General features: G+C 35.7%; 1 protein-coding gene across 1 annotated transcript in view; it reads left to right on the top strand.

The window, feature by feature from the left end:
* Positions 1-25,957, top strand: part of EML6 (echinoderm microtubule associated protein like 6) — a 132,965-nt gene that overhangs the window by 57,648 nt on the left and 49,360 nt on the right. Inside the window, exons 8-17 of the mRNA XM_014962408.1 lie at positions 4,396-4,533; positions 7,133-7,389; positions 7,755-7,967; positions 9,976-10,143; positions 11,025-11,131; positions 14,540-14,658; positions 15,313-15,499; positions 16,192-16,297; positions 20,298-20,391; positions 23,652-23,752. Of these exons, the coding sequence (XP_014817894.1) occupies positions 4,396-4,533; positions 7,133-7,389; positions 7,755-7,967; positions 9,976-10,143; positions 11,025-11,131; positions 14,540-14,658; positions 15,313-15,499; positions 16,192-16,297; positions 20,298-20,391; positions 23,652-23,752 (1,490 nt within the window). The remainder of the gene's footprint in view (positions 1-4,395; positions 4,534-7,132; positions 7,390-7,754; positions 7,968-9,975; positions 10,144-11,024; positions 11,132-14,539; positions 14,659-15,312; positions 15,500-16,191; positions 16,298-20,297; positions 20,392-23,651; positions 23,753-25,957) is intronic.

Below are 25,957 nucleotides of genomic sequence, written 5' to 3' on the forward strand. Positions count from 1 at the left end.
GCCTTGAAGCTTGCTGGTCAGTTGGAATTTCTTTTTCCCTTTCTTTTCTATCTTTTTACTTGTACTGGTCTCCTATTCCTGCCACCCCTCATCTCTTTCTAACCATTATTAAAATCCAAACTGTGAAACTAACAAAACTACCAGTTGTTCACTACACCCCTGCTATCTCCCTGTTTCCTACACATTAGTATTATTACTAGTAGTATTATTTCTTTCAGTTTATAAAACACATGAATAGTCTCGTCTGCTTGGGTTTGTGTACTTAGTTTTATAGACAGGCACAAATTGATACTGCCTGCATTCTGGTAGCATGCAAGCCAGTTCTGAAACAAAGAGCTGCAAAGCTGGGATTAGCATTGTACTGCTCTCAAGCTAATAAGCCATGCTAAGGTTTTGGATTTATTATCCCAGATTCATCTCTTGGTTAACATGATAATTCAGCTTCGACATGGAGCCATTCTATAAAATGTGCTTTTGCTAACATTACAGGTATTTACTGCACTACATCACACATCCGTTTAGATGTTTGGGCACTAGAGAATGTAGAATTTGAATTCTAGTTCAGACTGTGCATTTTTACCTACTAATGCTTCATGTGAGGAATTCCAGCAAAATATATATATTTTTTCATTTAGATAAAAAAGTACACAAAAGGATTTTCCTAACAGTTTTTGCATTGACAGGAATGTTTCTATATTGCTGTTCATTGTGTAATTTTTCTTAGTATTTGATTATCAAGTTATTTTGAAAAGTGACTGTATAGAATAAATCTAAATTGTTTTTAAAATAAAAATATTTAGTGGGCCTGATTATATTCTTACATTTAAGTGACATGTCTAAATGAAAAGAACCTCTGTAGTGCTAAGGGGAATTGCTGTAGATTTTCCCTAGCACAGCTGAGAGAAGGCTCCAGACTAATACAGGTTTCCTGCATTTTAAACTTTAAAAGAGTATGAACTAGGAAAGCTGCCTACTTCCTGTCACTTCAAACAGGAACAGGAAAAAAGCATCATTCTCATCGGAATGCTAAGAGGCATGCAAAACTATTTATTACAGTTGTTCAATGGACCTCACATGACTTTTTGTAATGTCATGTTAGAAATTCTAGCTGCAGGACCACAAGTAGCTGCTGTTCTGATAGAACATGTTCGCTACACTGTCTGTCTTGAATGATCTCTTTCTGTATTCCTGCATTTATAAGAAGATTGATTAGAACCTGGTTTTATATGAATCCATTTGAGATTTATATCTTTGATTTATTTTTGTGTGGAGAATTGTTCCGCCAGTGCAATGAAACAAAGCAGCGGTAAAGCTTCTGTCATCGGCCATGGCTTTTTCTGCAAATGCTAGTAAGATTCTTGGGAGGCTGTAATCAGTATGTGCTCCAAAAAATAAACTCACTTGTCGTATGTATGACAGAAAAGACTGGAATATTGACTAATAATATGAAATTTCATGGACCTGTTTAGGTTTTTTAAACTCAGTCATTTAAACAAATGCATAGGAAAGTTGCCAAAGAATGGGAAAATATATGTCTTTGCCTTATTTGAAAAGACATACACTATTTATACAGAAGTAGTCTAGTTATCTGGCTTTCCCAAAAAGAACATGCCAGAAGTATTTTGCCATGAGATACTTTTTTTCATAAGGAAAGCCAGACTGTTTTGTCAGTTCTGTATAAAAATGCCTGTATGTGTGCAAAATGTTTTTGGTTTTATTTTCTGTTAGAAATTAATAAGCCTATATTTGGAATTATAGAATCATAGAATCATCTGGGTCGGAAGGGACCTTCAAGGTCATCTAGTCCGACCCCCCCTCAGTCAGCAGGGACACCCCCAATTACTAACCAATTAATTCAAAAAGCATTTTTTTTAAAGAAAATTGAATTATTCTGCTTGCATGGCCATGTATTGCAATTACATTTCTAATATATTAATCAAAGTGATCCATGTGAAAGCAAATTTAGAGGCAAATTTTATCCTGATGTTTCCTTTGAAATCTTTCCAGATCTGTTCTGGTTCGTTATTTATTGTATTGGGCTCATAGCTTCTCCCTAGCAAGGCTGCTAAGAATCTTGCATCTTATCTACATCTGTCTTGTCTTTGAAAACAGTTTTAGCATCCCAGATGCAATTTTTTCACCAGGAAGTGGTATTTATAATTTTTTCAGAGAGAAACCTTTTCAAGTTCTTTCTCATCCTTGAATTCTCTCAGCGTAAGAGGAAACCAGCATCATTCAGGTTTGTTGATTCTGGACTGATCCTAATAACATTAACTTGAAAAGGCCCAAAGGGTTTCTTAGTCAATGTAGACAGTCATGTTCTATGATCCTTTTACTAAATTTATCAAACTCTGTCTTTATTTTTTCCTATACTGTACTTCAGGGCTGTATCTAAATGTTACTGCTGGGGTGGCCAGAAACTTCCTTCTTTTCAGGCTATATTCAACTTCTGTTTAGGCTAATTTTAATTGTGCCAGCATGGTCCTTCAACATTCCTTTTTCTCCTTCTTTGATGCTTATCCTACTGTTGTATTTTTGGAAGCAATACTATCCCTTCCCAGCCTTTGTTTCACTAAGGTATAAGAGTTAAACTCTTTTGGTCTTCTTTAATGTGATACAGTCTTCATTCTCTTAATCGTCCTAATAATCCTTCACTGCATATGTTCCTGTTTTTATTCTGATTTCTCGAGATAACTTGCAAAGAACATGCCAGATGAGGCCACTATGTGTTGTGTGCTGTCGTTTCTGTGTACCTTCTGGAATAGCACCCAGGGTATAAGTTAGAATCAAATTTCCTTTTTCCTGTTTGCGGCTCACTTATGGATCATAGTCATTCTATAATTGAAAGGTCTTACTCTTTTTGCTAGTTCCACTGATGTTTCAAGTTTGCAGCATAGTGCTAGGCGCGAGGCTCTGAAAATGTGGGCTTTGGTTAAATTTCATTCCATGTCTATTTGTTTCATCATCAAGAAACCTGTGTTTCTTCCAATATGATAAATATATCTCTGGGTTCACTGTGCCTCCTGGCTTACTGTCCATAGCAAGTCTCATTAGCATTCTCATATTTTGTGCCAGTGTCCTTAGTGAAAATAGCACGTGTTACTATTCCAAATCTTTTACTTAGAAATCTCAGCAGTATCTTCCATCCAGCCGAATTGTTTCTTTCTGTAAAGCTTGCTATAAAAACTTCATACAATATCACATTACAGTTCTTGTACACATTGTCATTTTCTTGAGTTTAGCCAATAATTACATATGCTATTATTCAAATATTTTAATGAATAATTTATAAATCTTTTACAAATGCATTCAGTTTACAATGCTGGCCTCAAAGATAGCTACGTATTGCTGACTTAATTTTTGTACCCCAAGAGGTCTTTTTTGCATTTTCTTCCATACTTTTAATTCTTCTTTTCTTTAAATTTTTTTCTAAATCTTACAAACTACTAAGGTCTGAATAACCAACCTGTAGTGATCTGGGAAACTCCATAATCTCAGATGCCAATGATTCCTTGGAATCATTGCAAACTCCTCCCAGACCAATTGAACCTTACACCTTCCTAAAAATTTAGGTACGTTATTTGCTTTTCTCTATCTTTTGGCATAATTTATTAGTTGATTGTTTATATTTTAAAAGATGTAAATGAGCAAATCAGCATGCAATTTTGTCTACTAGTTCATTCAGGGTTATGACAAAATTTTCCCCACGGTTGGAATGTTTATGCTCTCCAAGTATTGCTTTCACTTTCAGTGAAAATTTCACTGGAATTTTCTGATCTGCATTTTCTGTCTGCAGAAACTGCATTTTTATTATTCGTATTCATCTAGGGGAATTCTATTACATCAGATAAGCAAAGTCCAGAGATAACACCAAATGATTATGTAATTTAGCTTGACCCTGTTTTTTCTTCTGCTATCATAGATATGTGTTCAGGTCTGAGGTGCCATCCCTGCTAGAACTGGGAAGAGTAAAGACTCCTTTATTTTGAAAAAAATTTGAACCTGGAACTTCCCTTGAAGATGTCTGAAAGCTTCATTTGGTATTATTTGCCAAGACATCCAGTGCCACTGCTGGAAAGTTTTGTGTCCATGTAATGATTCAGGCAGTCATTGTACACACCCTTTCTTTTCTAGATTGATAAGCAGTTTTGAGTTTTCAAAACTAAATTTCTGTAAGTCTATAAGCTATAACTCAGTGAAATTATCTTAATTCCATGGGTGGAAAGGAACTGAATACATATATTATACATATATTAATATATAATATCAATATAAGGTGTGCATGCAAATGAGCTTTTACCAACTGAGCTAGACTTTTTGGTTTTAATCTTGATGATATAGAAATATTGTTCAGTTAAGAAAAATCTACTGCTGTTTCAATTTCCTCTGATGCAGATTATGGAGTCTTGCTGACCATGCCTTGATAGCTCGTTGCAATATGGAAGAAGCAGTGCGGAGTGTGTCTTTCACTCCTGATGGATCACAGTTAGCACTGGGAATGAAGGACGGCTCCTTCATTGTTCTTCGAGTACGGTGAGAAAATCTTACATTAGTTTCTCAGGTTATTAACTTTTTTTCCCCTGAGTAACTCAAGACCATATTATAAAGTCTTTTATTCCCATAAAAAGAAAAAAATCACTGGGCATTTTATCAGAAACAGAGTAAAAATTGAGCATATGCTTCCATAATATCACTTAGTGTTTTAAAAGGTGGTAGTTTGACAATTATACTTTATTTAATTCAAAATATTAGGTCTTAGTAATAATGTTGATAAAATTTAACATTTTCAACTTTTTTTTCTTTATTTATTCTGAAATTATACAGATATTTTGTGGAAAGAAATGTACATAACAGAGATAATAACAGAGATAGTTTTGAGAGGGATCTCCCTGGTTCTTTTTCTGCCATGTACAAGAATGGATACTATGCAAAATCGTCAGTGATATTGAATGACATTGTTAAGCATTTGCAAGATATATGCAAATTCTACTTTTCATATTAGATGACAAGCCTTTTTTTGTATGAATGTATCATATGCAGTAGGCGCTTTCTGTGTGAATACTATTGTGGAAGACGCACAAAAGCAGGTAAAACATAAAAATGACCATAGAGTGAAATATCCAAATAAAATAGTGTGATTTCAAAACACATCAGCTATTTCAATTGATACTTGGAAGAGTTTACCACTACCTTGACACTACTCCATATATTTGGTAAGCATATATTTAAAATACTTTTAACTACTAGCTGATAGGAGGGAAAAATCTGTAATTAATGGAAGATCTGTGAAAACCCTTGTAAAGTAAAACCCTTGTAAAGTATTGCTTTAATGACTTTCACAAAACTTAAGCGATCTGTTTACATTGATTTAAAATCTGCTTCAAAGACTAGCATTTTTCTAAAGAAATTAATCTTCTTCGTCTCATGTTAATCTTGTCTTTGCTAATTTGTCTGATACCTAATGTTATTCATGATTTAGCTGGCAGAGACTGATAATGGTAAATCCAGCATTATTCCTGAAAGAGTGGCAACACCCTTGTGTAAGGCCCCAAATGCAATTGCTTCTCCATCTGTCCCTTTTCTGTGACAGACCTTCTGACAGGGTAACAGATCTGCAGCCCCTGATCCAGAGAAACTGGATGATGGCAATGTGTTTTGTTGCCATTTTTTTGTATCGTGTACTCAGCAACGTGAATCATTGTTCCTTTTCTTGGCCATGAAAGATCTGGAGCTATGAAATAATCCAGAGAATTAGCTGCTCTTCTCGGTAGCCATATTTAACACTGTGGAATAGTTATTCTAACAGTTTTCAGTAATAAGGCAGAGCTAAGAATTTTATTTTTTTTCCCAAACTATTTTTGAAGGAAAAAATGGCTATGAATAGATACAAACAAACAAACCCCAACAAAATTTCCACTCTTACTGACATTTTAGAGTTTCACCATTTTAAGAGAAATTTCTAACAAAATTACTCCGTTTGTTTAAGATCCTGATTGTCTGTAATATTAACCTTTCCATTCACATCAGCCTCTCACACGAATCTCTGTCTTCAGTTAATTATTCTTTCAGGACTCTGCTTTTACAGTTCTATGTATCAGTATTTTTAGAATATATTAACAAAAATTAATGTGTTTTAAATAAATTTGAGCCTTTTAGTAAATTTGATGTTACTAGCAGTAATTAATTAAAGCAGAAATCAGGAAAAATAATTAAAATGCTTAAAATGGAGAGTAATGGAAGCATGACATTTGCAGAAGACTCTTCCTCACAAAATTTCCTTACAGCCCAAACATATAATCTGGTATGGTTTGTAATACAAAATTAGTGGCACTGGACTTGCCTCACTGTTCAGTCAATTTGGGAAGATTTGTTTTTTAATTTAGTTTTAATTCTTTCATCATCTGCATTCACTAGTACTGCAGGTTTTGGTTCCTTGATTGGATAGGAAAGGGGTTTGTATCAAATGTAATTTGGGTAGGGAAGAATTCGATATTTTTTTGAAAACTAGACTGTATGGCTGTCTTGATTTTTTAATTTTTTTAAAGGCATATGCAAGATATTGTCATTTCTGTTATTCCACTGGTGGATGATGGCGATGGTGGTTCTGGAACCCCCAGCACTGTAGCTGGCATGTGGGATTAATCAAATCTAACTTTACCAGTCTAATTGTTAGCCTTTAGTCTAAACTGTCTGCCTGTCTCCCCAAAAGAGTCCATGTGGATAAATGGATCTTTCCTGAAGACCATTTCAACATGGTCCTGTGAGGGACAAGGTAATTGCTCTTTAGATAGAATTCATTTTCTGTGGGGAAAAAAAAAATAAATTAATTAAATCTGTTCCAGTTCAGACTAGATAGCTAGATTTTGCAGTATTTAAAAACTGTTTTACAGTTAAAATTAGGTAAATAGAATGAAAAGTATTGTTGATACGTAAAGTAGTATCTACATTTTGCTTTGAAAGTATGCTTATAACAAATGAAATCAATAGGAACTTCTCAAAAAAAAAAGGATTTTTTAGTGAAATCCTTTTTTTGGTTGTACGAATTACACAGAATCTTCATATTTGTCTTAAGTATCTGTGGATTGCATGTTCACAAGTTTACAGTTCACATTTTCACTATTGATTCTTGCAGAGATATGACAGAGGTAGTTCATATTAAAGACCGAAAAGAAGTAATCCATGAAATGAAATTTTCGCCAGATGGCTCTTACCTTGCTGTGGGTTCTAACGATGGCCCAGTGGATATCTATGCGGTTGCTCAGCGATACAAAAAAATAGGAGAATGCAACAAATCTACTAGTTTTATTACTCATATTGACTGGTCTGTGGATAGTAAATTCTTGCAAACGAATGATGGTGCAGGAGAGAGACTGTTCTACAAGATGCCGTGTAAGTCTACAAGTGGCTCGTGTTACAAGTAAACTTCAGTGTTGATTTGAAGAAAATAACAAAAATATGATACAAATAGTACATCTGCAAGCGGAGTTTCTTGACTGGAATTTACATAAATATCTAACATTTTTCCACTTCTATATGTTTGTAGCAAGTTTATGTACAGCTGCATTAGAACTTGTAAGATGCGTGGTGTTGTCAAATACCACAAATGTGAGATTATAATTTGAAGTAAAATTGTGGTTCTTTATTCAGGTGAAAAGATTAATCTCAAAAAGATTACACAGATAAATGTAATGTAAATAAAAGGAGTTTCTTGAGAACCAAATGATTAAACAGATTATTCACTTGCACGTTTTCAGCTGGTAAGCATCTAACTAGCAAAGAAGAGATCAAAGGAATTCACTGGGCCTCATGGACCTCTGTGATAGGATCTGAAGTGAATGGAATTTGGCCAAAATATGCAAACATTACTGATGTCAACTCTGTGGATGGAAATTACAGCAGCTCAGTGCTAGTAACTGGAGATGATTTTGGACTGGTTAAATTATTCAGATTTCCATGCCTAAAGAAAGGTGAGGCAGTACTTTGTATGTCTGAAGAATGCAATGTTACCTTAATGGCGTATCAGTATATTTTCTAATTTTAATTTTCTAATTTTTGGATTTTGATTTTTGTGTGTAATTCAAATTAGTGTGTGCACAATTCATGTTAGTATTAATGGACATAAAGATGAGACTGTAACCCTGTATGTATTTAGCTATTTCCTTCTAATCTTTATATATTTGTTTTTAGAACTGTTGAGAATGTATAGTTTATAGTTCATATTAAAGACCGAAAAGAAGTAATCCATGAAATGAAATTTTCGCCAGATGGCTCTTACCTTGCTGTGGGTTCTAACGATGGCCCAGTGGATATCTATGCGGTTGCTCAGCGATACAAAAAAATAGGAGAATGCAACAAATCTACTAGTTTTATTACTCATATTGACTGGTCTGTGGATAGTAAATTCTTGCAAACGAATGATGGTGCAGGAGAGAGACTGTTCTACAAGATGCCGTGTAAGTCTACAAGTGGCTCGTGTTACAAGTAAACTTCAGTGTTGATTTGAAGAAAATAACAAAAATATGATACAAATAGTACATCTGCAAGCGGAGTTTCTTGACTGGAATTTACATAAATATCTAACATTTTTCCACTTCTATATGTTTGTAGCAAGTTTATGTACAGCTGCATTAGAACTTGTAAGATGCGTGGTGTTGTCAAATACCACAAATGTGAGATTATAATTTGAAGTAAAATTGTGGTTCTTTATTCAGGTGAAAAGATTAATCTCAAAAAGATTACACAGATAAATGTAATGTAAATAAAAGGAGTTTCTTGAGAACCAAATGATTAAACAGATTATTCACTTGCACGTTTTCAGCTGGTAAGCATCTAACTAGCAAAGAAGAGATCAAAGGAATTCACTGGGCCTCATGGACCTCTGTGATAGGATCTGAAGTGAATGGAATTTGGCCAAAATATGCAAACATTACTGATGTCAACTCTGTGGATGGAAATTACAGCAGCTCAGTGCTAGTAACTGGAGATGATTTTGGACTGGTTAAATTATTCAGATTTCCATGCCTAAAGAAAGGTGAGGCAGTACTTTGTATGTCTGAAGAATGCAATGTTACCTTAATGGCGTATCAGTATATTTTCTAATTTTAATTTTCTAATTTTTGGATTTTGATTTTTGTGTGTAATTCAAATTAGTGTGTGCACAATTCATGTTAGTATTAATGGACATAAAGATGAGACTGTAACCCTGTATGTATTTAGCTATTTCCTTCTAATCTTTATATATTTGTTTTTAGAACTGTTGAGAATGTATAGTTTATAATGTGCTTATTCTGTTATTGCATTTTCAAAAACTAATTCAGTAAGACTTTATATCACAACAAAATTGTATCAACACCAGTTGTAATACAGTAATTCATCTAAATTTATGCCAGTAACAATTTCAGAAACTTCACTAGGGTTTCACTGTCTCTTAGCATGTGTCAGTGTAGCTCTGTGTGAGCTATTTGCTTCATATAGGCTTTTAACACAGATTGTTTCCTCGGCATTTGCACTGAGGAAGTACTACATGCACCGTTCATAAAGCCAATAAAAATAAAGAAAAGATTTTGGCTGTCCATGATCTTCAGTGTTTAATTTGATATCATATCAGTACGTTTTCTGATAATGAATTTCAATTTATGTGTGTAGTACTATAGAGAATACATGTGTATAATTCACAACAGCAGTAATGGCCATAAAGGTAAAAATCAAATCTTATGTGTATCTGGTACTTCCTTCCAAGATTTAAGTGCTTTTATGAAAATGGAAGTGAAAGTATCATTCATATTATTTTATGCTGTCATTTTTATTTTATAATTACTATTAGTATCAGAATATCAAGAAGCATTTAAGTATTTTTTTTGTTTTCAGATTTCATGAGAGTGTTTAGACTGTCATTCCATTAAAAGTCTAACTTAATTAGTTACAATGTTAATTTTTTTCTGCTTATGTACTAACAGTTCTATTTTTGTTTTTTAGGAGGTAAATTTAGAAAATACATTGGCCACTCAGCACATGTAACCAATGTCCGTTGGTCCCATGATTTTCAGTGGGTTTTAAGTACAGGAGGTGCTGATCACTCTGTTTTTCAGTGGCGATTTATTCCAGAAGGGATAACAAATGGCATCCTTGAAACATCTCCACAAGGTAAAAATGATCTCTTCTTAATTATTTATTAAATAAAATCAACAGAGAATGCAGCACTGTTGGAAAAAGCTTTTATTGAATTAACAGAAAATATTTTTATTATAATTCCCTGGAATTACATATACTCAGCACATGGGATATTTTACTTTTCATAGACAGCCATTTGTTTCAGGCCATGTACATTAAAAATTCTTATGCTGTGTTCTACGTTTAGGAATACACAAGTAGTATTTTTCAAAGTGTGTGAAAAAAGATATTTAGAAGGAGATTACTTGGTCAAACTAAATTTTCAAAATTAGCCATCTAACCTGCATTCAAAAGTCTGACTACACATATTGAATTGTTTAATTTTCTTCTCAATGGAAATTCACATATATGTGTGATAACTACTTTAGAGTTTTTTTCTTGCTATATCCATGATATTTGCAATATTCTACAAAAGCCATATGAACTAAATAGTAGCAGCTGTTGAAAATTGGATTCCCTTCAGCAAAAGGGCAAAAACTTGCTCCCTGCCCGTACAATTTGGTAAGATACAAATCAGCAAATCTTTTTAAACACAGAGATCACACTGAAAGTTTTTCTGTATGTTTTCACTCCAAAGCGTGTTAAGAAAACAGTATTCTCTAAGGCAATGGAAGTATACTGGTAGCTACTCAGTTATTCTCCTTCTCTCTGGCACCCTCCTGCCCCGGACAGTCAAACAGGAGAAACAGAAACAAAACCTAACACATTTAATCACCCCACATGATTTTTACAAACTGCTTGAGCTCCAGTTGCCGAATACTGCTTCGCATGTAGTCTAAGCTATATAAAAACATCACTTACTATCTTCTTGTGATTAGATATGTTATATGTTGATTAATTTTTCTTCTGTGCAGAGGGTGGCGTTGATTCCTACAGTGAAGAATCGGATTCAGATTTATCTGATGTGCCAGAGTTAGATTCTGACATCGAGCAGGAAGCTCAAATCAACTATGATCGTCAGGTGAGTAAAAACTAACACACTGTGCCAATTACCTGCCAATTTAGGATAAGAGGAAATGGCCTCAAGTTGCGCCAGGGGAGGTTCAGATTGGATATTAGGAAAAAATTTTTACACCGAAAGGGTTAATAAGCCTTGGAATGGGCAGCTCAGGGAAGTGGTTGAGGCACCATCCCTGGAGGTATTCAAAAGATGAGTTGACACAGTGCTTAGAGACATGGTTTAGTGATGTGTTGTTTTTTTATCAGAGTTAGGTTGACGGTTGGACTAGCTGATCTTAAAGGTCCCTTCCAATCTGGACAATTCTATGATTCTATGATGCTATTTGTCATGACTATTCAGTAAAGATAAGCAAAAGAAGTTTGTAGCTAATTCATCAGAGTGCTCTAGGAAGATTATTTTGACAGTATTCAGCTGATTACACAACCTATATACATAAAAGCAGAGTTTACTTTAGCTGGAGATGAGAATTTAAAAGTTTGGAAAAAAAGCATTGGTGTATGTATGTTAGAATAAAAAATCTATCTTAAAAAGCACAAATTTAAACATGAGAGCTTATTGTTATTCCCATTCCCATTAGAGGTGTTAGAGAAGACTTCAGTCTTATCAATTTAGAATCCCAATTTGTAGAATACAGCTCATGGAATTTTGGTATCACTTCTTTATATTCACAGCAGAATACTCTTAATGAGTGCAAAGCTTGTATAATACATTTATCTGTGACCAGATTCTTTTTTATTACCAAGAACAACAATGTTCAAGATTTAAAATTGCCCTAGTTTATGGGAACCAAGTAAAAATGGTACTTAATACACTTAATTTTTTTTCCTATTTTCAGTAGAACTATGTTCTGAGATAAATTAGGATCGATTGCTTCTGTGCAAGAAGACGACAAATCAAATAAGCATTCTTTACTGCATTGATTTTTTTCAACACTGATAGTATGTATACCATTCCACTCTTGAACTTCTTTTTTCAGTGTTTATTTATGCTTTGTCACTATGGGCTTGCCTGGTGATCAGGACTCTTGCATGAACTTAGTTACAGTCACCAAATCTGCTGTGCTCATGTCACTTGGGCACTGTGGGACTGCACCCCCCCTCTGAGAGGGCACTGTCTTGTCTGACCTTGTTATCATGCTCAGATCTCAGCTCCTCTTCTTTTGCAAAGCAGTTTTACCTTACTGCCCCCTGATGTGAGGTTTGATCCAACCTGTGTTATAACAATTTAGACTCACACTGCCATAGTAGAAAACATTATTGAAGTCACAAAGTTACACAAAGTTTAGAAAATACCATAATAAAACATAGTTTTGCCCTTTTTAGGTGCATGGATTATGATTACATTATATTTTTGCAGGACTTCTACTTCGTTTAGTGTATGGGGTATTTAGTTCTTACCTAACAAGAAACTACTCGATCCTTTTTCATTAATCAGGCTGTTCTGTGGCTGCCTTTATTGTACATTGCTCAAACTTGTCTCTGAATACAGAATTCACAGAATCACAGAATCTTCTAGGTTGGAAGGGACCTTAAAGATCATCTTGTCCAACCGTCAAATTCTTTTCCTTGTGGTTCTTTCCATTCCATTCATGATACTAAGTGCTTTGGAAACACTGATCTTTATAACAGTCTCTGATGTGGAGGGGTGCTATTATCCTTGTTTTGAAGGAAAGGAGACATTAATATCAAATTCTGCTAGCTGTCTTCTGACTTTCACTTCCTGAGTTTCAGGAGCTGTTTTCACCGTGCATAGAATATTACTTGTCACCTTGTCCTGGTACCTTATCAGTTGCAATGGTGAAAGGTCAAAACTTTCTCAGACCAGAACTGGGATCTTGTATACAAAGCATGAAAATATGCAATAAGCTTGATTCAAGCTGGTTTGAGTGATTTAATGGCCGACATAGAGCTGTTTTCTAGAATGTGGAAGGATCACCTCTAATGTTTTATGCTTTAGCCAAGGACCAGGACCAGCCTTTGTCTTTTCACCTCACTTTCTAGAATATGCAATAAATTACATGGGTCCTTCTGACAACAGCTTATTTTACCTGTTCTTTACAGAGATCAATCATGTTTGCTAAATGAAACAAAATTTTTGTCAAATTTTCTCCCTCCCCTGTCTTTTACTCTAATTGTCACTGGAGTGCTTGTCCCATCCTCCTCCTCCTTTTCTCCTCCTGATTTTTTTCTCTGTATTTGAATCAGACAGCATCCTCCTCCATGCTGTCTATGCATCAAAAAGGATGTCTGGATTTAAAAGCTAAAAGTGAAAAAATAGTTATAAGCAGTTAAACAGCAATATTTCAGGCAGCTTAATGCATGAAAAAGCTAGAGGCAACTTAAAATAGAACCTTATTCAGGAAGCGTGAGACAACCCCAAGCATAAGCTGCACTTTGCATTTTGTTAAAGGAAGTAATATACCAAAAGCACATGGAAACAAAGACATTAATCTTATTTTGAGAATTGAGTTTGGGTTTGTTTTGGTTTTTTTTTAATGTTATGGATTAAGCAGTAAAGAGGGTTCTAGATTTTGACATGCTTTATAAAATTATGGTCGTACATTCTGTTTATTATGCAGCATTTACTGATGAGCAAGAGTAAATGGATGAGAACACTCAGGATAAAGTAAAATACATACGAGTGACAGAGACAATATGTTAAGGCTCTGTTTGCCTACCATTTCAAAAGCCCAGCTTGTTATATGAACACCTTTCTTGTAAAAATATTGCATCTTTGCAATCGTGTCAATTTATGTGGGAATGGCAGTTTCATTGTCCTTTTGCAAAATCTAAGAAAGGTAGGCACAGAAAACAAACAATAAAGCTGTATTTCAGCATTATAATGGATTTTTTTTGGTGCCCCATATTTAGCAGCTCCACAGGGTCTCAGCATTTCTGAAAGATTTAAATGTATAGTATTTTCTGCCCTTAGTCTATTTACAGAGCTGTAATTCTACTTCAGGATTCTGGACACATTGGCAAATCACTTAATTGCTGTTGGTTACTGTATATTCCACCAAATTCCCTGGATAGAATGAATTAGTTATGTTCAGCTTTGAGTATGTACACTGAAGCTCATATGAAGTTAAAAGACACTTAAAGAGTTCCAGTCAGTATTTAAATTCCTTTTCACTAAGTGAAACTGAAATCTTCTAGAAAAACTACATTCTTCTGCTGCTACTCCAAACTAATGTTCTGGGCCTGTCACACATTACGGGACTTCATTGTCTGGAAAACATTTTTCATTATTATCTGAAGTTCAGTAGGGAGCAATAATGACTTACTCTGTGTTGTAACTACTGAAAATCACATTAACATTAAATTTAGCACTTAAAAGAAAGTCACTTTCTTATATGCAAATATTTAGAAAACTGGAAGCGTGCAATTAACTTTAACAATTATTCTTCAGGTTTACAAAGAAGACCTACCTCAGCTGAAACAGCAAAGTAAAGAGAAAAACTATTCTGTGCCCTTCCTTAAAAGAGAGCGAGCACCTGAGGACAGTTTAAAGTTGCAGTTTATACATGGGTAGAGTAATATTAGATAATACTTTTTTTGTCTGATTGTTAAAACATTCTAGCAATGTTAATCTATTCGCCTCAGAGCATTTAGCAAAGCATTTTTCAGTGCTTACTGGTAATTAATTTGTTTGTTATTATTACTGTGGTTATTTTTTGGATTATTAGCCATAGATTTTCATTTCCTTCCTCGTTTTTGTTGAGGAACAAAAGAAGGTTGTAATACTATAGCCGTATAATAAATGAGCATTGCATTTTATAAAATTACATTTGAAACTAGCTGTTGACTACACCTTATGTTTCCTGGAGCAAAGTTACTCTGTTAAGTTGATCGTGATAGCTGTGATTTGTGAAAATGCCTGATAGATTTCTGCTTGAACCCAAGTCCCTGTAAAACTTACCTGGACACAATTCTATGTGAACTATAAATTCTTATTTTTAGATCAGTGCAAATTTAGGAGTTAGTTACAATGTAAACCATGAGAAGATTCTTGAATGCTCTTGGTGGAATAGTCTCTCCCTGTACGCTGTGATATTTTTGAGCTAAAGCTGATACCACAGATGTACTCTTTTCAAGTTAATACACCAACTATTTGCACGTGTTAGTCAAAGTACTAGAAGAGTTTTGAAAAAGAACATAACTTTTTTGTTGTTTTTACTTCAGTTATAGAGGCTATGACTGTCGAAATAACTTGTTCTACACACAAACTGGAGAAGTGGTGTATCATATTGCTGCTGTAGCAGTTGTATATAATAGGCAACAACACACTCAAAGGCTGTATCTTGGTCATGATGATGACATCCTCAGCCTAAGCATTCACCCAGTGAAAGACTATGTTGCTACTGGACAGGTAGGTATTTAGAACTGATGATCTTAGCAAAGCATGGAAATAAATTCCCTTTACAATATAATATTAGGAAAAATGTGGTTCTCTTTGTCCTTCGGTAGGGTGTTTCCTCCTACATATGGGTAAGCTGTGCATTGCTTCCTATATCCCTTCCAAACTGCTGGAGAGTACTGCATTGGAAACTATTTGAGGTGATTATTAAATCATTCCTGCATAACAAAAAACATGCCTATCTTATTCTGTGGCCTTCAAAAAAGTCTTAAATTCATTTTGATAATCTGCTTTCATCTATTCAAATGCAGGAGCTGTATTTTATCTACATCCTAAGAGGTTTTGGGGTTTCGTCAGTCTCAGTGTTTTTGTACTGTAGTAGCATTCAAAAGCCTTCCTCAGATACAGGTTATTGTATGTTGGACAGTTTATGATATCCAGTACTGAATATGATAATTCAGTATGTTCATATATATTCATATGTCATGATAAATGGTATCATTAACATGATGCTGAATACTGATGTTTTAGAAAATAGCTACTGATATTTCTCTGAAAGACAAAATAGATCTTGAAAAAGATAAATAGGGCAAGTGGAAAAGTAGTTACCTCTGGAGTGTTTTGAAGATATGTTAGTGAAGTTACTGATATTGGTGTGCTTTGAACTTCTATAAGCAGATATTCCGATTAATGCTCTGATTTAGGTTGGAAGAGATGCTACTATCCACATTTGGGACGCACAGACCCTGAAATGTTTATCATTGCTCAAAGGCCAGCATCAAAGAGGAGTGTGTGCACTGGATTTTTCAGGTAAGCCACTATCCATATTTATCTAAATGAGTAATTAAAAAGCAATCCCTATGATGAAATCCTAATTTTAATAGCTAGCCAATTCTGCAACCAATACAAATTTTACATAAGTCTGCAAGTTTTGATAAAAATAGTGTGTGTAGTAAAGTTAGTCATGGGCCTTTTGTCAATCAATCAATAATTGATTGTTATATCTAATAGATAATACCAAATGTACAGCTATGACTCTGGCTGTCTACATGGTGCTATAATAATTTAGAAGCAGACAGAATGGTGACTTGAAGTGTATAAATGAGGTGGAAATGTGATCTGTAGGCTAAATACAATTCTTCAAGTTTGCTAACAACTCCCAAATTTTTCAGCCAGTTTACAGACATATGACAAGCAGTTGTCTACTTCTCCTACTTGTCTCTCTGAGATGAATGACCGAAGTCATTTTAGTTCTCAAAGGGTAATTCCAGTGTTCACCATTGAAAAACATCATCCATAATGTGGTGACTTACATACTTTTGCATCTTTATCAAGAGCTTACAAATTCGTTCTCCCTTTTTCTAGTTAAAAAACCAACAACATTACTTTAGCTGCACTATCCTTTTCTTAGTCTGATTTTTTTTCAATTAAACATCATTTATTTCATATTCTTCTCTCTAGAAATGTGGTAAGAATTCATTAGGACATAGATCATATTTATGAGACAGGCTTGTATGAAAGAAGATTTACTTCCGCAAAGATAAGTCTGTGAAACTAAGTCATACTCCATTCTCAGAAGAGGAGCCTTGGTGTTCATCCAAGAGCTGGAATTCAAACGTGTAATTGCTAATCCACTGTGGCTCTGAAAGTAGATATGTTACCAGAAGAAGAGAAAATGGATAAGGTGGATCTAATTGACATAGTGTGCATAGATGTTAAAAACTTCTCATTATGTTCCGTAGTTGAACAAATGTTTATATAGAGAGAGAATACTTTATGGTTTACATTTTTAGCAAAAATGTAGATATAGTAGTACATTAGTATCGATGTACTTCTGTAAAAGCCTAAAGAATAAGCTGGCCACATATTCTGCGGACATAAATCTGTACAAAAATATTCAAGGTCTTTTTAAAAGTTGCAGCCACTGGCATCATTACAACATTGCTTTAGGACTTGATCCGGAGTATGCACATATGCATTCCTAAGTGGCTTTAGTTAAGGCTCTTGGCATAGACAAACAGATAGTTGTGCAAATATGCACCTTGCTACGGTATCAGGGTGCTACTGTGGTCAGCCCTGTAGGGAGTTTCCATTGTGTTAGTAATAGGTAATTCTAAATCATAGAATGGGTTGGGTTGGAAGGGACCTTTAAAGGTGATCTAGTCCAACCCCCCTGCAATGAGCAGGGACATCTTCAACTAGATCAGATTGCTCAGAGCCCCGTCCAACCTGACATTGAATGTTTCGAGGGATGGGGAATCCTACCACCTCCCTGGGCAACCTGTTCCACTGTTTCACCACTCTTATTGTAAAAAATGTCTTCCTTCTATCTAGTCTAAATCTTCCATCTTTTAGCTTAAAGTCATTACCCATTGTCTTATTACAACAGGCCTTGCTGAAAAGTTTGTCCCCATCTTTCTTATAAGCCCCCTTTAAGTACTGAAAGGCCACTGTAATGTCTCCCCGGAGCCCTTTCTTCTCCAGGCTGAACAGCCTCAATTCTCTGCAGCCTGTCCTCATAGCAGAGGTGTTCCATCTCTCTAATCATTTTTGTGACCCCATCTCTGGACCCGCTCCATCAGGTTGAGGTCACAGTACTTGAAGCCTAAAGAAAGAAACCTAAAACTTCAAAGATACCTTTTTTGGCTGTACTTGATCTGGCAGCTGACTCTCTACTACCAGTACTCTCTGCTCTTACTCACTTTCTAAAGCATCTGCTATTGGCCATCACTGAAAACAGTGTACAGTGCTGGGTCACTTCTGTAGGACTGTTCTGATGATATTATGAGTCAAAGATTATAACTGTATTCATGCAATGTTTGGTTGTGCCCTCTGGTGGCTAATTTATCATCTATAATTTTGGATATTAATTGGAGCATATACCACATATTAATACATAAAACCTCCTTTTTCAAGTGACTAAAGTTTAAATTGTATTCTTACCAACAAAATCTTGTTAACTGTGTTTTGTTTACACAATTCAGTTACCTCTAAAATAATTATTATCATCCAAATACACAAATAAACCTCTTTCTTAAATAATGCATATTATATAATGCATACTTACCTTTTGTATCAGCTATCATCATAGCATATTATCTGACTAAAATTATTACAGAATCCTTCCCTTCCCTTCCCTTCCCTTCCCTTCCCTTCCCTTCCCTTCCCTTCCTCCTTCCCTTCCCTTCCCTTTTTCCTTTCCTTCTCATTAACTTTTGGTGTCTCCTTGTTTGTGTTCTTACTTTTTTTTTATTATTTAATAAATTCCATTTTGGTTTCCCGTCCCTTTTTTTCAACTTCATTCTTTCCTGCCAAGTAGGAACATTCCTTCCATCTAGGCCTATTTCATTCAACTGTGATTCTGTAATTGGCCTCCTCACTTGCTTCTCATAGAACTCAGCTGCTCAATGCTGTGAGCCCAGTCTAGCTGTGAGGACCTATTCAGTCCTATGAAGTAGTTCCAATGGAGTAATTTATACCAGTGGCACTTTTTCTGTCCTTGAAGTCAAATATGCTTAAGCACAGAGCCCTTAACATCTGTTAATTTCTACAAGAAGTAACGTTGTCAAATCGTTGTGTATGTTTTCTCTTGTGGACATCTCACCAGTTCCTTACTTCTTCCACCTTTAACTTTCCTTCAGTTAAAAAAAAAAAGCGGCTAATCAGCTCCTGCTACAACCTGTAAAGTTCAATCTCTTATCATATACTTCAGCAATTTGGTTTAGTTTTTAGAAATTTTCAAAATTTCGTGACAGTAGTTTGTCTCTCGAAGTTTGTTAACAATGTTCTTGTTTAATGTTATTTCATATAAGTAACAAGGATGCCTAGGTACTGTTGAATTATGTATGATAGTCTGTTCTTTCTTTTCATCCTCTCATTATCAGTAGCGCTGTGTCTTTGCTACAGTAGAAGAGATGATAGCCAGCAGTTAACTTTAGCCTTATAATTTTCTATCATATTTACAGTTTCATTACATTGCCTATTGACTTTTAACTACCCATTTCATTATACACTAATCATTCTAGTCACCATTTCAAGCAAAAGAAAAGAAGCATCATCTGATCAGAAATATTTCAAATAAAATGTAATGTGATTTTGGAGTACTTGGACTTTATGCAGTTGACTTTCATTGTCTTGTTTGATCATACTTATCTTCCTTGTATTTGCACAAGAGAATCTTTTGTTTCTGCCTTTGGGAAAGATCGGTGGTTTGATAAGGTATACAAATACAAAAAAACTAAAATAGGTCTGACATACAAATGTAATAGAAGGTAACGAAGTCAAAAGAATGACTTGCAATCATCCAGTTAAACGTTAAGCAGAAAAATCTTGTTGTGACGTATAACACAACCTGTTCTGTCTTGGATAAGGGAATCTAAATGATATCTAAAGTCACCTTAGTTAAGAAGATGAAGGCTAGGTCATAGATTAGGAGAGTGCTCTGTGAAATTTCTGTGAAAGCTGATGTGTCATAGTCAGTAGGTATTTGTTTTGGTGCTCAATATTGCAATATGAATCCTCCTTGTGGATAAAACCTTCAGGAAGTATACATTTCAGTCATCTTAAGAGATTGGGCAGGTTACCTTGCTCTCCCAGTTCATTTACCTAATTTTCTACGCAGTCTACTTTAGGAACTGGAGGCCATCAGTGAATCTGAACCCGGTTCTCTCAAAGTATTAGTTCCTTTTTTGGTTTCATTTTTAACACATCATTTGAAATTCAGTTCACAATGTGTTTGTTGCGTTCATTGCCTGTTATATTTTCAGCTAAAGCCTTAGCACCTTTAATAATAAGTATTGCTTCTGTACAGCTGATGGAAAATGTTTGGCATCTGTTGGGCTAGATGATAATCATGCCATTGTGTTTTGGGATTGGAAAAAAGGAGAAAAGCTAGCAACAACCAGGTAAGAAGACATCTTGGTATAACCATGCCCTGTGATTACATTTTTCTGAATAATATGCATGTGTATTTGTTTATAGGAAAAAAAACCTAAACTCATCTCTGAAAGCAGAATGGTGTTTCAGAGCAATATATCCACGTTAAAAACCTTGGGATCTACAGCTAAGTGTTTGGAAATCCTGTGAACTATTTCTGTCAAGAGTTCCCTAGCTTTTCTGTTAGGATAACTATATTGATATTATAGCTCATTTAGTGATTTTCAAGTTAAGTTAATATTTTCTCCCAATTTTTTTTCCTGATTCATGGCGGAAGTCACCAGAGTTGTCATATTTTCCTTTATGCATTAGATAATATGCTGGGTTCCATCAGTGTACATATGCAGATCACTTTCCTCAAAAGAAAAAAGTGTTCCCTCGAATATAAATAGATTTTTCAAGTCTACTAATTTTGCCTTCTTTCTGACTCGGCTTTTTCTGAGATATTTACTCTTTGCAGTTACTAACAGAAAGCTTAGCTAATCACCCTGTAGCGAAGAAGCTTTTACAATTGCTTGAAGGGACCAGTGTTGGGAAGAGGATTGGATGACAGTTTACATTTGCTTTTTTTCTTCTAGAAAATATTGAATTGCAGTATTTTCTTTATACTGTACCAGTTGTACATGACAGAAGAATCAAACTGTTTGAGGACCTGATTTCTGTCTTACCCTCAGGCAAATCAAACATACCTCTGAGGTCAAGATACTAGAATTGTGTAAAATTTATGTAAGCACAGACCTATCTCCAGAAAAGCAAGGAGTTCATTTCATATGCTATCTGCAACCATGTAACATCTGGCATTGGTCTTATGACCAGAAGATCATGCGTACCATATCTATATTAGCTATATAATTTTGTCTCAAACATCCAGTTTATTAGGCAGCAAGATTTTAAATCCTGTTTAAAATTTATGATGTAGGCCTTGCTTACCAGCAGTCATGTCTGTGTTGTAAAATGTAACATCATTTGCTGTCCAATCCTAGTTTTACTGTCTCCAGATAGATTGTGTTTCAGACTCACAATTAAAGAAATACCTTATATATTCCCATAGAGACCTTCTAAACTTTTGAAAACAAGATAATGATGGGCTGTACGGCTACCGGTCTCTTGTTGCCCGCAGGAGAAATATAAGATTAAGTACTTGGGTCCTTTTCAGTGTATAATACTATATGTACCAAATGTATCTACTTCTATTGCTAAACTATTATTTTGAAAATACACAGGTCCTCACAGAGAGCATAAAAATAGTTTATCATCTAAAGAATTCCAATTTAAGTTATTGTTTATATTTTAGCAGTGCCTAAAGGCAAGTCCCGCATTCTGGTAACACATAAAGAGAGAGACAGAAGCCAAGTCAGGGGAGTTTACACCCATATTTTAGACATGATCCTCATTTGGCCTTAGCAGACAAGAAAAATAGAAGGACATCTCCTTACAATCAAGTAGATCCACAAGAAGAATTCATCTAAAGGACTAAACCTGAAAAATGAAGTGTACGTTCACTATGTACAAACATTCATTATGTTTGTTCTGTAGTTATTTTATATATGTTTTTTGTGGGAATATCTTTTTTGCTTAATTCTAGAATGATTTATTTCAGCATGACTTCTCAGTTTTCTTCTCACAGTGTTCAGAATATGCTCTTGTTTTAATTGCTCACTAGATAAGTTATACAGCTTGTTTCCCTATCTTGCCCTTACGATTTTCGGTCTAGTTTCATTAAAATCCATATTGAGTCAGTGCATGCTGTTAGAATCAAAATGTATCTGACCTTCTTTCACTGGCTTCTCATGCTTTATGATGTGCTGATGCAATGCTGGTCCTGTTTGATCCTAGTGTTTTGTATTAGGACACTGCAATCCCTAAGAGAGGGGCATTGTCAAATTTATTTACAATCTAAATCAGTGAACATCCTGTTCTTTACTTTCTTCACCCTGTAAGAACAAATGTCCTGTGCCAGTTCTTTGGAACATAAGGACACAAAGACTACACCGGCTTGTATAATGTGTTTTGGTCTGACTGTTGCAGGAAATTGGGGTGGAAACATAGGCCGTAGAGTCAGCACTGTTCATCCTATCACACGGGCAGACATACTCTTGTCATTTTACAGGGGACAACCTCACTGGGATGCAATTAGTTTGATTTTGGACTCATGGCAGTACACTTAGCCTATGTGATAGATGCTTCCAGAAGCAGCAGTGTAACTGGCCTGAACTGAAAGGCTGGGCATCATTATAGCAAATTAGGGGAACTGGAGGAGGAGGAATTACAGGAAGACATACTGCAGACGTCAAAGGTGTAAAGGACTGGTTTCCATCTTTTAGACTGATTCACCAGAAGAAAATACTGAAACCAAAAGGTTTATCAGAACCATGTGATTTTTCAGATCTGCTAAACCTGTCAGTTGAAAGGGACATTCTCATAGTACAAAACCTGAAAATTCATATTTAAAAGCTAGTAATGTTTGCTTTTTATAAAACACTGAAATAGAAATAATTACTACTTTGCATCTCAGAATATTTTTTGCAATGGTGAAACCTAAGCTTACAAATTCCCATAAATACATACTCCAACAGAATAACTTTAATCACCTGAGAAATAAATTTTAGGGTGTATATGCTTCTGAATGAGCTGTTTCCTAAATTATAATTTTATAATTTGTTATTTTATTTTTCCCACTTGAAACACAGTAGGCTAAAGACTTCATTTTTCTTGACAAAGAATTTAGATTTTTATTAATTGAGTTCCTACCATTTAAATATTTATGCTGCCCTTAATACCTTTTCTTAATGGCATTGACCTTTGTTGCCTGCTGCTTCATTATAATTTAATTGAACTGAAATTCAATGGGAGGCAATTTTCATTTACCACATTTCTGTAGTCTAATTCTTATACAGTGTATGCTCAAATACATTCTGCCAACTTTGAGTCAGCTTCCAAGGCTAAGCTCTTGCAGGTAGAAATATGGTGTTCTAATTTTTTTAGATAGGGTAATGATGGTAGCGATAATACAAACATAGCTTCTGTGATTTGTCTGCCGATCCTCATAGTACTGTAGATCTATACTGTTGTATTTGCACCAAGAGTATGACAGTCATGGTGTTTAGACTCTAGCTGTTGAAGACTTTGTTTGGTTAGTCCAATAAGATGAAATGCCTATTTAAAACAAATTAGTTTGAAATGTTAAGTCATCCCTTACCATGTTTTTTAATTTTTATTTTTATTGCAGGGGCCATAAAGATAAAATATTTGTAGTGAAGTGTAATCCACATCATGTAGACAAACTAGTCACAGTTGGGATGAAGCATATCAAGTTTTGGCAGCAAACAGGTACTGTATTGAATATTTTATATTTAATTTATTTGAGAATGTGTGTACTTCTAATACAGGAACATCATATTCTCAGTTTAAAAATTTGTTTTATTTGTAAAGCAATTTTCTAGCTACCAGAATACTAAAAGGGTGAAAACCTGCCTCTGAAACAGCAAATGTCACAATATTCCTTTCTCTTTGGAAGTCATTTCCAGCTAATTGTTTTTTAACTTGAGTCATACTATTAAGGATTTCTCCTGAACGAGCATCCTTGGCTTTCAGAAAACATGCAGTCCTGTAATTCACTTAGGCAGATTAGGACCCTTGTGAAAATGCCAGCTGGTAGCTAAGAATCTTTGCTGAAAATGGTAGCATTCGTACTGACGTAACGCTTCAGGACCCCTTCAGTTTTAAGATAGAGCTGTTTTTCAGTCATCAGAGATGACTTTCAGAAATGGAAGTACATTTTTCAAGGTGCCAGGATGGAAAGATAGATTTGAGGATGGACCTTAATATATCTGCCTGGGCAAAACAAAAAAGAAATAAAGAATCAGGTACTTGGCAGAAGTTCAGTTATAGTAATTTATGTTTTAAACATTAGGCTAAAAATCATGATATGATATGATATGACGAGAATCAAGATATGAAGGTAATATATTTTTCTTATGACACAGGAGTTTTGTTTCATTTTCTAAATAATGAAAAATGATCTACCCAGTGAGCCACCCAGGACTAGTCACCCACCCCCATGCCTCAGGACCTCAACAACTAAGAAAAAAAGAAAAATGATGGTAATAGGTGACTCCCTTCTGAGTGGAACAGAGGGCCCAATATGTAGATCAGACCCATCCCACAAGGAAGTCACCTGCCTCCCTGGGGCCAGGATTAAGGACATCCAGAGGAAAATTCACTCCCTGGTTCAGCCCTCAGATTATTACCCACTACTGATATTTCAAGTGGGTAATGATGAGATAGCTAACAGAAGCCTAAAGGCAATGAAAAGGGACTTCAGAGAGTTGGGACGACTGGTCAAGGATTCAGGAGCGCGAGTGGTGTTCTCTTCTATCCCACCAGTCACAGGGATGGATGAAGGGATAATTAGGAAGAATCAACAGATCAAGTCATGGCTAAAAGACTGGTGTAAAAGGCAGGACTTTGGATTCTTTAATCATGGGCTGATCTACAAGTCACCAGGGGTGCTGGCAGCAGGTGGGGAACACCTAACCCAAAGGGGAAAGAGGATACTGGGACAAGAATTAGCAGGGCTCATTGGCAGAGCTTTAAACTAGATTTGAAGGGGGATGGGGTCGGAACCAGGGCTACTAAAGTGCCCAGGAGTAGTGAGCCAGTGCTAGTTGGTAAAGGTGCAAGTAAGGCCTTGCAGCCTGTTGCAGCAGTTGATGTGGGAGAGAAAGACACATGTGGCAGTGAAGACATGAGGAGTAATAATAAGATGGTAACTGCAGTAATGTCTGCACATGGGCAGGTGGGAATTAATGCTTGCCCTCCCAGAAATATAGTGGGACAATTAGCCCAGCTGAAGTGCATCTACATGAATGCACGCAGCATGGGCAACAAACAGGAGGAGCTGGAGGCCATCGTACAGCAAGAAAACTATGATCTAGTTGCCATCACAGAAACGTGGTGGGAGTTTGTTACTCACACACAACTGGAGTGCTGTGATTGATGGCTACCAACTTTTCAGAAGGGACAGGCAAGGAAAGAGAGGTGGTGGGGTGGCCCTTTATGTTAAGAACTGTATTGTATGCCTAGAACTTGGCAATATGCATGATGACAGTGTTGAGGGTCTATGGATAAGAATCAAGGGGAAGACCAATAAGGCAGGTGTCGTGGTGGGAGTTTGTTACAGACCTCCAAACCAGGATATAAAGGCTGATTAAATATTCTATAAGCAGCTGGCAGAGGCCTCACGGTCACTCTCCCTTGTACTCATGGGGGACTTCAACTTCCCAGATATCTGCTGGAAATATAACACAGCAGAGAGGCAACAGTCCTGGAGATTCTTGGAGTGCATGGAAGACAACTTCCTAACACAGCTGGCGAGGGAACTGACTAGAGAAGGTGCCCTACTGGACCTGCTGATAGTTAACTCAGAAGGTCTTGTGGGGGATGTAGATGTTGGAGGTCGCCTTGGACAGAGTGATCATGAAATGATAAAATTCTCAATTCTTGCTGAAGCAAGGTGGGGGGGCAGTAGAACCG

The sequence above is a fragment of the Calidris pugnax genome, unplaced genomic scaffold (assembly GCF_001431845.1).
Source record: "Calidris pugnax isolate Ruff unplaced genomic scaffold, ASM143184v1 scaffold147, whole genome shotgun sequence".
Taxonomy (NCBI): Eukaryota; Metazoa; Chordata; class Aves; order Charadriiformes; family Scolopacidae; genus Calidris; species Calidris pugnax.